The 15220-nt window shown below is 45.7% G+C and overlaps 1 protein-coding gene across 1 annotated transcript; it reads right to left on the bottom strand.

Annotated features, from left to right (window-relative positions):
- Positions 1 to 412: 412 nt before the first annotated feature.
- On the bottom strand, positions 413 to 14668 carry ECRG4 (ECRG4 augurin precursor). The gene is made up of 4 exons (XM_066372301.1): positions 14512 to 14668; positions 9472 to 9519; positions 6269 to 6426; positions 413 to 756 (listed from the first exon to the last, which is right to left on the bottom strand). The coding sequence occupies exons 1-4, from the start codon at positions 14588 to 14590 to the stop codon at positions 598 to 600; spliced, it is 444 nt and encodes a 147-aa protein (XP_066228398.1). The 5' UTR covers positions 14591 to 14668; the 3' UTR covers positions 413 to 597.
- Positions 14669 to 15220: the final 552 nt, after the last annotated feature.

The following is a 15220-nucleotide window of genomic DNA, read 5'->3' as shown; positions in this document are numbered from 1 at the left end:
GACCCCTTGCTGAAGCCAGGGACCTTGGACTCAAAACAGCGATCTTGAGCTTCAAGCCAGTGACCTTTGGGTCCAATTCAGAGACCATGGGGTCATGTCTATTATACCACGCTTAGCCAGTGACCCTGCGCTCAAGCTGGCGACCTTGGGGTTTTGAACCTGGGTCATCAGCGTGCCAGGCTGACACTCTGTACCATTGCATAGTCAGGCTATTGTGGACTGAATTTTAATGAAAGGAAGACCCTTGCTGAGTCCCAGGGTCTGCCTGGGGGTGGTGAGGATTTCTGGGAGGGCCACATTGGGATGATAACAAGTGGTGCCTGTCAGATGATGCTTCAACTTTAGAAGCATCCAGGTAATGAAAACTGGATTTGGATTTTAATTTTCATCCAAATCCATTCTGAGACTTTTTAACAAAATGTTTTTATTGCCATTTTAAACAAAATGCACTGTTAAGTACTTGCATAAAATATCAAAAAGCACTGAACTCTTCCTCTCTGGGCATAGGAAGTGGGCAGAAAAGAGCTACTGAGACAGCGCAGCAAGAACCGGCTGTGCCCGGCATCATGAGGAGGAAGGGGGATCGCTGCTGGATTCTTAGTAGTCATCGTAATTGACGCTGGCTCCGTGTCGGAAGCTTTCGGGGCTTTGGGGACCAATGGCGGCATCTTCATCATAGTGACGGTGGTGGTAATCATAGTAGTCATGTCTGTTCCGGTCTCTGTTTAGCCAATAGGTGACATCATCTTCAAATTTCTGGAGGAGAAGACAGAAAACTATAGAGAATGGATTTAAGGACACATATACCCCTGACCACATCTTACCTCGGGTTTTCTCAGTAGTGATTTTCTTCAATGATTTAACAAGCCTTACTAAGAAGACGTCCTTGTTGCAGTATTCCTCTGCTCAGAGGTCAGCACAGCCAGCCACAGATGACTGATACCACATTTTCCCCAAAGGAGGTCACACCCATGCCCATGAAAACTTCTGTCACATGAAAATTTACAAATATATTGCACACATCATCAACATTTGTCTCTTTTTTAGTAAATAAAATGGACATCTGCTTAATATAGTAACAACTTGGCCTGACCCCTGAAACTGTACGTGGCACACACGGTCTTATCTTCCTGTCCCACTCTAGTGCACAGAGTAGATGCTTAACAAATGTTGGCTGAGTTTAATATCACGGCCCTGGCATTGGACAGCCACAAGGCAGGCTATTTTGGGTACTCCTGACAGTGACCTTTACACCTGTGTGGCTCAGGAGCATGCACAGATCCACAGAAACTGCGTCAATGGACATAGCATGTCAACACAAGTAAGACATTCCCAAGAAGCCCAAAGTTCCCAAAAGACACATATGAAAACAGTTGCAGTTAATAAAAATAAAAGGGAAGGAGGATTGCAGATGAGTGAGACGTGAAGAACGATGTTCTGATTTGCAGTCTGGGCAACTGGTCTTTGCTGTTAATCCATTTTTAAAGAAGAGACTAGTTTTTTGTTATTGAACAATGTAGTGAAGGTGCGTAATGAATTTGAATCGAACGAACTCACACTTGTTGATGCTCAGGACTTGGTGGGAGATTTGGGGTAAGAGCAAAAAGGCAAAGCAGGCAAAAACAGGCTGGGGAGGTTAGAGTGTGTTTAAAAGTTTGGGCTTTGGGGCCAGGTTTTCTCAAAGTGTGGCCAGTGCATCACTGCTTCCAAATCTCTAGGGATGCTATAAAATGCAGGTTCTCGGGCACCACTGCATGCCTCCTGGGTAAAATTTTCTGGTGGTTGGGTCTCAGGAATCCAGTTTAATTTTTTATTTAATTAATTTATTTTTGTATTTTTCTGAAGTGAGAAGCAGGGAGGCAGAGAGACAGACTCCTGCATACGCCTGACCGGGATCCACCTGGCAAGCCCGCTAGGGGGTGATGCTCTGCCCATCTAGGGCATTGCTCTATTGCAACCAGAGCCATTCTAGTGCCTGAGGCAGAGGCCATGGAGCCATCCTCAGCACCCGGGCCAGCTTTGCTCCAGTGGAGCCTTGGCTGTAGGAGGGAAAGAGAGAGATAGAGAGAAAGGAGAGGGGGAAGGGTGGAGAAGCAGATGGGCTCTTCTCCTCGGTGCCCTGGCTGGGAATCGAACCCGGGACATCAACATGCTGGTCAACACTCTACCACTGAGCCAACCAGCCAGGGCAAGGAATCTATTTTTATTTTAATAAGACTGCCAGTGACCACTAACTAATATCTGCCAACTCTTTGAAGCTGGCAGCCTAGCCTCACCTACAATGCTGTTCTCAGTGGCCATCTTCCCTGGGTGAGTGCCAGACCAACTGTGCCAGGCTGAAGAGCAGGACTCTATGCCTGTCTCTGTGTACTTAGCCGTGGGGCATCGAGGAAGCCTCCCCAGCTTCTGCCTTGAAAAGGAGGACACTAGCTTGTCTCCCAATGTTGCAGTTTTTCCTTTCCTTTCCTTTCCTTTCCTTTCCTTTCCTTTCCTTTCCTTTCCTTTCCTTTCCTTTCCTTTCCTTTCCTTTCCTTTCCTTTCCTTTCCTTTCCTTTCCTTTCCTTTCCTTTCCTTTCCTTCCCTTCCCTTCCCTTCCCTTCCCTTCCCTTCCCTTCCCTTCCCTTTCCTTTTTTTTTAAAGAGAGAAACAGACAAGAAGGGAGAGAGATGAGAAGCGTCAGTTCATAGTTGTGGCACCTTAGTTGTTCATTGATTGCTTTCTCATACATGCCTTGATGGAGGGGGGGGGGGCTCCAGCTGAGCCAGTGACCCCTTGCTCAAGCCAGTAACCTTGGGCTTTAAGCCAGTGACCTTTGGGCTCAAGCCAGCGACCCTGTGCTCAAGCTGGTGAGCCCGCACTCAAGCCGGTGACCTCAGGGTTTTGAACCTGGGTCCTCAGTGTCCCAGACTGATGCTCTATCCACTGCACCTCTGCGTGGTTTGGCACTGCAGTTTTTCCTATAACAAAACATTCTTGTTCCTCTATTTTTCTCATTTTAGAATCTTGTTACAGTAATATAATGTTATAGTAATTAAATATATAGAAATATAGAAATAAGGATATAATATTAAAAGCCATTAAGGCAAGTGAATAAGACTACGCCCTCTGGGTGGGAACTAATCTAGTGTGTAGAGATATGATAGGCAAGAATATACCTTTTGCACAGGGCCCAGCTAGTGTGTGCATGAAATTATATAGATAAAGAGCCTCCTGGGAGGAACTCCCTAAAAGTGGCTTGATGTGACAATTCTGTAGGTTAACAGAAAAAAAAGCTCCCTGCTAGGAACTCCCTACAAGTAGCTTGATGTGACGATTCTGTAGGTAAACATAAAAAGGAGCTTCTTGCTAGGAATTCCCAAAAAGTGGTTTGATGTGATAATCCCGTAGATTAACACCTGTTAGAAGGTGTATGCCAGAAAAGGTACGAAAGTGAGGGGTCCCCAACTGTAGTTAGTTGTCCAGACTCCAGCATTAAACGTGGACTGTCTCCACTCCGCTCTGACCAAGGACAGCTGAGAGGAGCACGCCAACAGGGTCCCCTTAAGCTGTACCCAGGCACGCCAAAAGTATTTGTGAGTAATAAACTGCCTGTGTGATCCTTGCAATTAACTTGTGTGTTGCTCGTGTCTTTCCTCCGGTGGCAATTGGTCTTGGTACCAATAAGTAGAATCCTCATAGCTGCCTCAAGAGTAGTCTCGAAGAGGCTGCCAGCCCTGCTGACAAGCAGGAGTGTCCCACTGCATGGGGCAGTCGAATCGGGGATGCCTGATTGATGTAGAGCTCGGGCTCTACTGGGACAAATCTTGTTTGAGGTTTGGTTTAAAATATATTTTTTCACTAAAATTTTTAAATGTTTTATGACTACTGAAAAAAAATGCAGGCTCATATTTTAAAATCTGTATGTAGGAGATGAACAAAGAAAAAGGGAGATCATAATTCCATTGCCAAAGAGAGCCACTACTGACATTTAATAAGTAAAAGTGTCAGGTGCTGCTGAAGAGGGGAGAGAGTTTTGCCATCATATGTGACTTATGTGCATATGCAATTTGGCAATACTTAAGGGCTTTAAATGTAATTCTACCTTTGTCCCAATAACTCCCCTGGGCAGAATTTAACACTAAGTGAGAAACAAACCACACACAGATGCAAATAACAGCGCCTGCCTTTTGGGTTGCTGTGAGTTCATATAAGAACTAGAATCGTTCCTGGCACAGAGTTTGGCTATTTTGTTTAGCTATTTGCACAATAAAAAATTATATTTGTGCCTGACCAGGTGGTGGCACAGTGGATAGAGCGTCGGACTGGGATGTGGAAGGACCCAGGTTTGAGACCCCGAGGTCGCCAGCTTGATAGTGGGCTCATCTGGTTTGAGCAAAGCTCACCAGCTTGGACCCAAGGTCGCTGGCTTGAGCAAGGGGTTACTTGGTCTGCTGTAGCCCCACAGTCAAGGTACATATGAGAAAGCAATCAATGAAGTAAGGTGTTGCAACGAAAAACTGATGATTGATGCTTCTCATCTCTCTCCGTTCCTGTCTGTCTGTCTCTATCTATCCCTCTCTCTGAGTCTCTCACTGTCACTGTAAAAAAAAAAAAAAAATTGCATAGCAAAATGATAATTGGGAAACTATATATCCAATGGTTGGGAATGAAAGGGAAATTATGATAAGGCTACAGGCTTGCATTCTATGCAGCCATTAAAAATAGTCTCTTCAGGCCCTGGCCGATGGTTCAGTGGATAGAGCATTGTCCCCGCACACTGGGGTTGCAGGTTTGATCCCTCATCGGGGCATGTAGGAGAAGCAACAAGTGAGCACTCACTAAATGGAACAGCTAAGTGGAACAACAAATTGATGCTTCTTTCTCTTCCTTCTTCTTTTTCAAATCAATGAAAGAAAAAAAAAGTGTCTCTTCAGCACCCGGGCCTGTTTTATAATTGAATTGTTTGTTTTATTGTTCTTGAGTTATATGAGTTTTTTATATACTTTAGATATTAGCCTCTGATCAGAGGTATTGTTTGCAAATATCTTCTCCATTCAGTTGGTTGCCTTTTTGTTTTGTTGATGGTTTCTTCTGTTGTGCGGAAGCTTTTTAGCTTGACACAGTTCCATTTATTTATTTATTTATTTATTTATTTATTTTTGTTTTGCAATAAATTAAATTTGAAAATGATGTCTCTAAAGAGTTTGTTTTCACCTATTGCAGTATTTTGTATATACCCTTGACTCACAATATGAATCATGGGCTAGTTTGGAAAAACACTTCCATCTGCCCTCATTGGAGAGCTTTCTTTCCCCTCATCTGCTCCCAGCTGGGAGGTAAGCCAAGTGCTCCTCACCCTAGGCCTCATGCACTATGCTCCTCCCACGCCCCCAGGCCCTGCGCAGCCCTGTCAGTCACTTTGCTGAATGCTGTGCAGCAGACTCCCCCACCTTAACCCTATGCTGTTTTACCTGTCCCTGGTCCTCAGTTGGGAGTATGTGATTATAAACATTTTTTCTGTAGTTTGCTGAATAAGTTCCAGTCATACTATCTGGACACATGAACGGAACTATCTTTTCCGAAAACACATCGACAATTATTCCCAAAACTTCTGCAAAGACCTGTCTCTCTTTAAAAGTCGGTTTTCATCTCTTTCTATTGTCCTTACAGATCTTTGCATTGATCTTGTTTCTGACATTTTTTGAGATAAAGCTGATAATGTTTTGGGGGAGTTTTAAGGACACCTAGGCAAAACTGTTATAATTGTTCCTAGGGCCCTGGATGGGTAGCTCAGTTGGTTAGAGTGTTGTCCCAACATGCTGAGGTTGTGGGTTCAATCCCAATCTGGGTACAAGAGTCAACCAATGATGGGATGAATGAGTGGAGCAACAAATTGATGTTTCTCTCTCTTTCTTTCTCTCTCTCCCTTCTCTCTCTCTAAAAATCAATGGACTAAAAAAAAAATTGTCCCTAGGAAAATCAGATTCTCAAAGAATCTAAGTTCCTGCCAATTTGGGCAGTGATCTCTCTGGAATTCTGTTTCCCAAACATATTAGAAGGGATTTCCATTTGGACCTAGTGTGATGGAAAACTCCAGCTGCTGTCCTCATACTGATGGTCATGTAGCAGCCCAATGTCTGGATAACGCTTGGCTTAGCGTGACGGTTTGTATTTCTGGAGCGAATAATGATGACTAATATTCTGTGTTCCGTTTCCCCAAGCTATACATCTGCCCCTCCCCCCAACTGCCCTGCAGGGAGCCAGGCCCTCATCAGGAGAGAATACCCACCGCCTCGTCAAAGCCCATGTAGAGGAACTGCTGGTACCACTGCTGGACCTCTGGCCGGGTCCGGTCCCACAGCTGCCGCCTCTGGCGCTTCAGACTGCCTAAAAAGTCTTTGGCTTTGCTCTCGTCAACAGCCACTTCCGTTTTCTTTGGAGCGGGCGCTGAAATGAGTAATTCCCACCCCAAAAGTACAAATTAATGATTTCTTGTCTTGTTGGGGTGAATCCAGTAGTGGGATTCAGCTGATTCACACCAGTTTGGTAGAACCGATACCCAATTTTTTGTTGAGTTCAGTGAACCGGTTGTTAAAATGACACTTGTAATCAGGGTTCTCTCTAAGGTGAGAGAGATTTACATTCCTTACTCTTAATGTTCATCTGCACAACAATGTATTCTAAGCACCAGTAGTAATGTTTATTCTGTCCATATGTGAAAAAAATTGCAAGTAAGGACACCAGTCAAGAAGCAATATGGAAATAAATAACAGTTTTATTGTTTTTTGTCAGGTATTATTTAATATTTTTCATTAATATTTTACAATTTATAATCTAGTTTTGTATACCTCTTTTATTGTTCTTATTTAAGTATTAAATGTATGAAATAACAAACTACCTTTCAGTATGTCTTTTTTTTATACTTAAAACAGTCATTAGAGTAGAAACCCGGTTGTTAAATTATTTGAATCCCACCAGTGGGTGAATCACTAGTATACAGCCCACCCATATACAGTGCCGCATGGAGAAGATGGGTTTGATTCAGTGTTGTTTCTTAGGTGGAGTCCTTGTTAGTAAGCTCTCCTGTTTGGGAGCAGCCAGGTGAAGGGGCATGTGCTAAACTCCCACTTCTCAGGCCCAGGGCTAAAATAAATTCAGCTCATCCTCTGCAGCACTCCCCACGCTCAAACACCTGGCCTTGGCCTTAGACAGGGACTGGTAGCTTACCCCTTGGGCTGTCTAGTGCCCCCGGTGCATTTGCACTGCACATGCAAACAAGAAGGCATGGTGCTTGCTCAGGAGACTAGGTAGCAAAAACGACTTGAATGACAAGCCCTGCGGGGCAGGTGTGACAAGTGCTCACCTTAGATTGCCAGAACACACAGTGAGACCGTGGGCCACTCTTCCTGGGCCTGAAAAATCAGTGAGGAACCGGATGAGTGTTGAAGGGTCCGGATGCTTTAACATGTGTCCTCTGTCATCTTTCTGTGTGATCTCCACTGTTTAAAGGGACCGCTGCAGGATGTGCTCAGGGGGAGCAGCTGCTGTTGAGGACACCCCTGCTGTCTGGCTGTAAGCCTCTGGCTCCTCATCTTAAAACTGAACTATCCGTGTGTTATGAAGGCTGTGTAGGGTGGCGGGAGTTAGGTGCTCCAAGTGTTCGTTGGTCACATAGGTAACTATGAAAGGTTTTTTTGTTTTTGTTTTTGTTTTTGTTTGTTTTTTACAGAGACAGAGAGTCAGAGAGAGGGATAGACAGACAGGAACGGAGAGAGATGAGAAGCATCAATCATCAGTTTTTTGTTGCTGACACCTTAGTTGTTCATTGATTGCTTTCTCATATGTGCCTTGACCGTGGGGCTACAGCAGACCGAGTAACCCCTTGCTCAAGCCAATGACCTTGGGTCCAAGCTGGTGAGCTTTGCTCAAACCAGATGAGCCCGCGCTCAAGCTGGCGACCTTGGGGTCTTGAACCTGGGTCTCTCATCCCAGTCCGACGCTCTATCCACTGCGCCAGCACCTGGTCAGGCTGAAAGGGTTTGTTTTTATTTCACTCTTGTTCATCTGTCTCCCTCAGGGCCTGTCACACTGTGTCACACACAGTAGATGCTCCACATATATTCCTTGACTTGAACTGAATAAAAATTGCGGATGTACAAGCAGGACCTGTGACTATCCTGGCGGTTTCCTCTCCAGCAACCCCCTTTGTCAGCCCCTGCAAGACCTTCTGTCACTGGTTGTCCCTTGGGAAGACAGCTGGCTTCCCAGCATGGGGAGGAAGCCCTTCAGGGCGCCTCACAGACAGTGGGGAGACTGGGGCCTCATAAGCAGCTGGAGACACTGGGAAAGATGCCCTGGCAGCCTCCATCTCTGAGAGGAGCTGCAGGTGCTCAGGGACCACCCGGCACTCCTGAGGGCCCACCGGACGAGTGTGGGTGAGTGCTGGCTCATCAGAGGGAGCCATGCGAGCCTATTACAGTCTCTGCAAACTCAGACAGACAAGAATAAGTAATTAACACTCACATCAGACGTGTGGTCACACTTTTTAGTTTCTCAGGGACAGTTAACTTCTTAATTTTACAGGTGAAGGTGAAAATTCTGAGAGAAAATGGCCTTCACAAGACCACACCACTGGTTTCAGGATGGACCTGATGGCTGCACCTGGACTCTCACTGTGCGGCTTCCAGACTGCTCCATTCCTATGGCATTTTGCTGCTGTTTACCACATTTATCTTAGGAGTATTTTTCATGACAAGTGTTAGTAACAAGATGTTTTTCTGTTTAACCCTCCTCCCACTGGTGAGATGGATATGGACCACCAGGAGAGCACAGTGCTGTGCGTCCAGCGCCTGTGCGTTTCTGGAACTCTAGAGGACATGCTTTAAATCAGATGTGTGTTCTAGGGCAGTGGTCCCCAACCTTTTTTGGGCCATGGACCGGGTTAATGTCAGAAAATATTTTCACGGACCGGCCTTTAGGGTGAGACGGATAAATGTATCACATGACCTAGACAAGCGTCAAGAGTGAGTCTTAGGCGGATGTAACAGAGGGAATCTGGTCACTTTTTAAAAATAAAACATCGTTCAGACTTAAATATAAATAAAACAGAAATAATGTAAGTTATTTATTCTTTCTCTGCGGACCAGTACCAAATGGCCCACGGACGAGTACCGGTCTGTGGCCCGGGGGTTGGGGACTACTGTTCTAGGGTACCACGTCCTAACACAAGTACCATTCAGTGAACACTGTAGCACTGTTTCTTTTATTTCTGAGTCCACACTGATAGCTTTCAAACATTTTCTGGCAATACTATTTATGTAATAAAATATCACACCACACACCCACAGAATAAGCTCTTCAGATCTGCAGACCCTTGAAGGACTAAACATTTCTGATTTTCCAAATATGAGACTCCAGTGAGCATGTTCAGCATTGCCATTTCATTCGACTCCCACAAAGAATGCAACCCTTACCCGTTTGGGGTGTGCTTACCTTCCCGTTTCTGCAGCATCAGCTTGAGTTTATTTCCATTTATGGCACCTAAAGTAATGAAAATAGAAGTCAGGTTCAGAGTTGTACTGTGTCTTTAATTTCCTAAATGCAAAAATCAGTTGGAAAAACTCACTGCATGCACCTTGATTTGGCAACTTGATAGTATTACAATGTTTAAAGCTTGTTACATTGCCTGTTGTGCAGAAAAAGCCATTCAGGCTGTCCACGGTTAAGACTGGTGACAATGACCATGGTTGACCAAGAGCATTAGGGTATGAGCTAGTCTTTGCAAAAAGTGACACTGTTCTTCCAGCGCTCACGTCTTATTATGAGGGCCAGCCCCGGTTATATGCAGTTTCCTGCAGACTTTCTCTTTTCATGGTATAGTGGGTGGAAATGCTTCCCCTTCCCTTAGTTCATGGTCATCTGAAACCTTGGAATGTGAACTTATTTGGAAATAGGGTCTTCACAGATATTATTAGTGAAAGCTCTCGAGGTGCTATCATACTGAATTTAGGATGGGCTCTAAACCCCACAACTGGCGTCTTTATAAGGAGAGGAGAGGATGCAGAGAAGGTAGCCATTCGAAGATGGAGGCAGGCAGAAATGGGGGTTAAGCTGCCACAAGCCAAGGGACACACCTCAGCTCTCTAAAAATTCAGCTCAGTTTGTACTTTGTCCTGATCATCTTATAATCAGACATTACTTGTAGCATTTGCTAATATTTTATTCACTTCCAAAAACGTTTCTAGTTAGCTCAATCATTACAATGGAAAATAATGTGTCTGGCCTGATAGAATATCCCACTCCCTGAGGTGATCTGGTTTGAGGACCTATCAGCGCCTCTGATCCTAAAGTGCCACATATAAGCACAATTCTTGTCCTCTGAAGGGGAACCAAAGTCCTGGGGAAAAGCCCAGCCTCATTAGCAGTAAGCCAAGCATCTTCAGGTAGAAGGAGCTAGGCTGGGCCCTGGATACACACTGGCACTGAGGTGGTGGTGCTTTTGTGAGCAGGCACTCAACCTCCAATTCTATGGGCAAGCCCCAAGGTCTGTGTTTCTATCTGTAGGGTACAGTTTCCTGAGAAAAGAAGCTATGGTTTTTGTCAGATTCTTAAAAGTGTCTGGGACCTGAATAAGATTAAGAACCCCTGCTTAAAGAATTTACTAGGTAGTTGAGGGAAAAGAACACCCTTGTAGGAAAAGATTACAAACTGGCTGCCCACAGCTGAACTTTTCCTGCGATATGCTTTATTGTCAAGCCCAGTGTTTACAGAATCTGAATTTGAGCACCTCTGGGCCCATGTCACTCAGCATGGTTATAAACCACAGCTTCACCTTAGCCCCCTGTAAGCATTCAGATTTGAGTGACACCCAACTGCCTTTAGAGCAGGTGTGCCAACAGGGAGCCTAGAGTTTAGAGGGGTCGCTAGAGTTTGCACTGACGGACTGGGGGTATGGGTAGGTGCTGCCCTCATGTCTTCCACAGGAGGTGGGTGTCTGCGGGACAGTGGGCTCAGACAGTAGCACCGTGTACGGTGGCCCACTGAAGAATTCGTTGGGTTTCATTGTCTACACGCGCATCAGTCTACAATGATGCAGTTATTTTAAAGGCAATTCCAATTTTTAGGCTGCTGTAATAACAGGGTATTATCTTGTGGAAAGGAAGTAACTGTCCTGTCTCTGTTCCATCACTCCTCTGATCAGATCACTGCTCGACTATCTGGTTCAGTTCCCAACATCTGACTTTCAGAAGGTCACAGAAAAACTGGAGTTGTGGTCAGAGGAGAGAGTCAGGAGAGGACAAGGGCAAACATGTGTTATATGAGAAAATAGTAAAAGAATTTAGATGTTTAACCTAGAAAAGGAAAGCCATGACTCTAAGGGGCCTCATGGCCATGGATAGGACATGAAGTAAGGTTTCTAGCACTTGGCAGCCATACAAAATTGGCATATGCTGTGCCAGGAAGTTTCACCTCAAGAGTTCTGGAGGATTCTGAGCACAAATAAGCAGAGACAAGCACTTGATGAGGTCACCACAGATGAGATTACTCAGAGGGCAGGGCACAACTCTTAACGAACTGTAGAAATGATCCCTGAAAGTATAGTTTTAGGGTGCAACTCTTAAAGGCTGTGTGTGCTTTCTTTCTAACCTTAAGAGCCAATGAAGAAATCAATGAAATCATTTCTCAAAGCAGACAGGCATGTTTCTTGGCACGAATATCACTAATTCACTTGTTGAGCTACAACAACTCATATGAAATTAAGTCCCTCCACCTGCTTGCTTTCTGTAAAAGTTCTGAACAATGAATGAATAAAATGTGCTCTGATGTAGAAAGAGATGCTAAGTTTAAGCATTTACAATGATGCTGCAAATGTGTTACCACTGCTATAGATTTGAAGCCTCGCCAATTCTCAGCAATACAGCTGAAAAATATGAATAAACGTTAAATTACAAATTGTCAATATTGTCATTGTGCCATTTACTACACATAGAACTATGTGGATGAAAAAGGGGCCACATACTAAACCTGACAAGCTCAGGGGAGGCATGTGTGGCAGCCTTACAAACTCAGAGACCTGAAGTAACTACATAGGATGGTCTGAAATGAAAACTTTCTAACTAAAAGTGAGTCAGGGCAGGTAGTCTCCTAGGACCGGTATCTTCCTGACAAAAGTCCATTTTTTAACCGAGTCTGTCTATTGTCTTTTTGCATCTAGATCACATACTTTTGAAACATCAGGATAATTTGTCCCCCTCACCACTCTTTGCTGCACCAGAGCAGAGACCACAAAACCCCTCACTGTTATTGTTAATGTGTTAATTGTTAACTGTTAACTATCCTATACTCACACATATAAAACGTGTCTACTCATTTTATTTTTTATTATTTTTAATTAAGTGAGAGCAGAGGAAGCAGAGAGACAGACTCCTGCATGCATCTGGACAGGGATCAACCCTGCAAGTCCCCTATGGGGCAATGCATTGCTCCATTGCTCAGCAATGGAGCTATTTTTAGAGCCTGAGGGGGAAGCCATGGAGCCATCCTCAGAGCCAGGGGCCAACTCGCTGGAACCAATTGAGCCATGGCTATGGGGGGTGGGTGGGGAGGGATGGAGAGAAAGAGAGAAAGAGGGTAAGGGTGGAGGAGCAGATGGTTGCCTCTCCAGTGTGCCCTGACAGGGAATCTAACCCATGACATCCACACACCAGGCTGATGTTTTACCACTGAGCCAACTGGCCAGGGCCTATTCGTTTTATTTTTTAGCCAATCCTAGAGATCCCACTTCTTTGGCTTTCTCCTGCTTCCCTAATCCATCACCAATGACTTTCAAGTAGCCCCTTAGGTCTTCCCCTTTGATTCTGGTGTATAAAATAAGCAGTAAAAGTGCCACCCTCTAGAGCATTTTCTCAAACTGTTGAAATTTTGCTTCCTGGAAATTGTCATTAGTTTGGCTCATATATATTCTCTACAAGTTTAAATGTTTCTTACATTAACAACTATAACTTTAACACATAGAATTGGACACCATACTAAATTTGTTTGAAGAAAAACACAAAGAACAAGTGAATAACTGACTTTTTCCTATAGCATGGATTTCTTTTACTCCAACACCATCAGTTCCTATTTCTAAGCTGTAATAATAGGCACTTCTGAATTTATAACATTTAATTACCTGGCATAGATCTCCCAGCAGGTTCAGAATTGCAAAATGTCTTTTTGATTAACTTATCAATTGATCAGAAGGGCAATGGCCATTTTTCCATTAAATATTTTTGGGTGTCACAAAGAGCTACCTTTGGGACTCTACATAGGTATAAAGATTTTCATTTTATGTCATAAGAACTTTCACATTCCAGCTCAATTATGGTACTATAATATCTTAATCTCACTCTTTTCACTATGCTCTTGGTATGAATGAAATAAAAGCCCTGAAAAGAAATGTCTTATAGCCAATGCTCTCTCTCTTTATTGGGATGTGCTTCTTAAAATGGGAGGAACAAAGGGTAGGAGGTAGACAAATCATGTAATGGGAAATTATCCACTAGCTTCCCTGTGGCTGTAATTTAGAACTGCAGGACTCCTACTTGAACAGGACCCCTACTGGTCTAAGGACCCCAGCTTCTGCCTCAGGGCTCCCACTGCATGCCTGCTCCCTCCCCCGAAGGAGCTTGGTTTTCAATTCCTGCTTTGACTAAGTAAAATAAGGAAGCTGAGCAACCCAGAAAGTCTTCCATTTCCATCAGCTAGTGGCCAGCTAATGTGCAGTGTGAAGAACATCAGCCTCAAGTCTTGGACAAGACACTTAATGCCTTCCATGCCTAGTAGTGGATCTGGGGCCACAGCACCTGCTTCTCCCAGTTGTGAGCCTCAAAGGCACTAAGGTAGTATCATCCAGAAAAAACACACTATTTCAGATGGCCTTTCTTAAGGTGGGGTCTGTGTGTCTCTCAGCTTTCAGATGTCTGCCCATTCACCAGACAGCTTCATTTCAGGAGTATATGTGAATGTGCACATCTTACAGGCAAAGTTTCATTGGGAATTTTCAACCCATTCGCTGAAGGCTCCTAGAATAAGAAGGTGAAGCATGTCTCCTTTAAGAGCGTTCCCCATATGAGATGGTAGGTCTGCTCACAGCTTTGCTACCTGGACCTTGACCCAGCTGGGAAGTGCGGGAGGGAATCTGGATGATTATGGGCCTTTTGGGCTCGCCTCAGTGTGTGTGTGTGTGGGTGGTGGTGGTGGTTGGGAGTGGGTGCACTACCCTATTCAAGCTCCCATTCCCCCTTTCGCCATCACATTAGTCCTGAACATTCCTTGCCCTTCTTTCAGACCTCAGGCCCCGGCCCTCATTTTCTCCCAAGGTTATCAGACTTACCTCACAATGCCCTTGGCCCAAGAGTACTAGTCGCTACTCGCACAAGTGCAAAAACCAGCATCGGATCAGCCTTTGTCCCGTCCCGACTCAAAATGGGTCCCTCTGCCCCCACTCCAGCACTGATCTCCCTTCCCCGCTCCTAGCATCGCCCGGCTTACTTGGGCTCAGACACAGCAGCAGGAACAGTGACAGCGCAGTCACCGACAGGACAGCGGGCCGCGCAGAGGAGGAGGCCATGGCTGCAGGACGGAACCGCGCGCACTACTGGCCGCCGCGCGGGAGGACTAGCTTGCGGGACCGAGGGGCGCGGGTGGGAGGGCACTGCCTGCGTCCCTGACGGGGCGGGGCCACCGGCCAGGCCGCGCGCCCAGCGCATCTGAGCCCGGCCCTCCAGCCACGTCCACAACGCCACGGTCCAGAGGGCAGCGGGCGGCGAGGACCAGCGCGACGCCAGCGGCCCAGGGAGCGGCTACGCCGTCCAGGAGGGAAGGCTGGCTCCGGGAGGGGTGGCGGGCGGACTGCCGACCCCAGCCCAGGTCTCCCCGCTCTCTTCCCGGCCCTCTCGCCCTAGACGGCACCCTGTGCCTGTGCTGTCCTTGTCACTCAGCACCACTGGTTTAGGAAAGAGGCCTCTGGAATTTCCTTAATTCCCTGAGCTGCGCTTAAAGATCCCTTTGGCGGCACTGTGTTTGGGATATTTTGAAAGACACTACAGTGCGGGCTCAGAGCTGCCATCCAAAAAAGCAGCTCGCCCCAGCTCCTGGAAGAGGAGCCTTTTAGAAAGCAGGCGCGGTGAGCCTTCGGTGCTGGCACAAGTCCCCGCGGGATGTCCTGTGGTCCGCGCTCCATACCTGCCCCCGAGTGAGG

This window comes from Saccopteryx leptura, chromosome 3 (genome assembly GCF_036850995.1).
Source record: "Saccopteryx leptura isolate mSacLep1 chromosome 3, mSacLep1_pri_phased_curated, whole genome shotgun sequence".
Taxonomy (NCBI): domain Eukaryota; kingdom Metazoa; phylum Chordata; class Mammalia; order Chiroptera; family Emballonuridae; genus Saccopteryx; species Saccopteryx leptura.
The sequence above is the reverse complement of the archived record's forward strand: the minus strand, read 5'-3'. Positions and strand labels throughout refer to the sequence as shown.

Coding starts and splice junctions, on each gene's coding strand:
- ECRG4 (XM_066372301.1), bottom strand. CDS start 14,590: ATGGCCTCCTCCTCTGCGCGGCCCGCTGTCCTGTCGGTGACTGCGCTG. Junction 9,520..14,511: donor GCTGCTGTGTCTGAGCCCAA/GTAAGCCGGGCG, acceptor TCATTACTTTAG/GTGCCATAAATGGAAATAAA. Junction 757..6,268: donor ACATGGGCTTTGACGAGGCG/GTGGGTATTCTC, acceptor CTTCTCCTCCAG/AAATTTGAAGATGATGTCAC.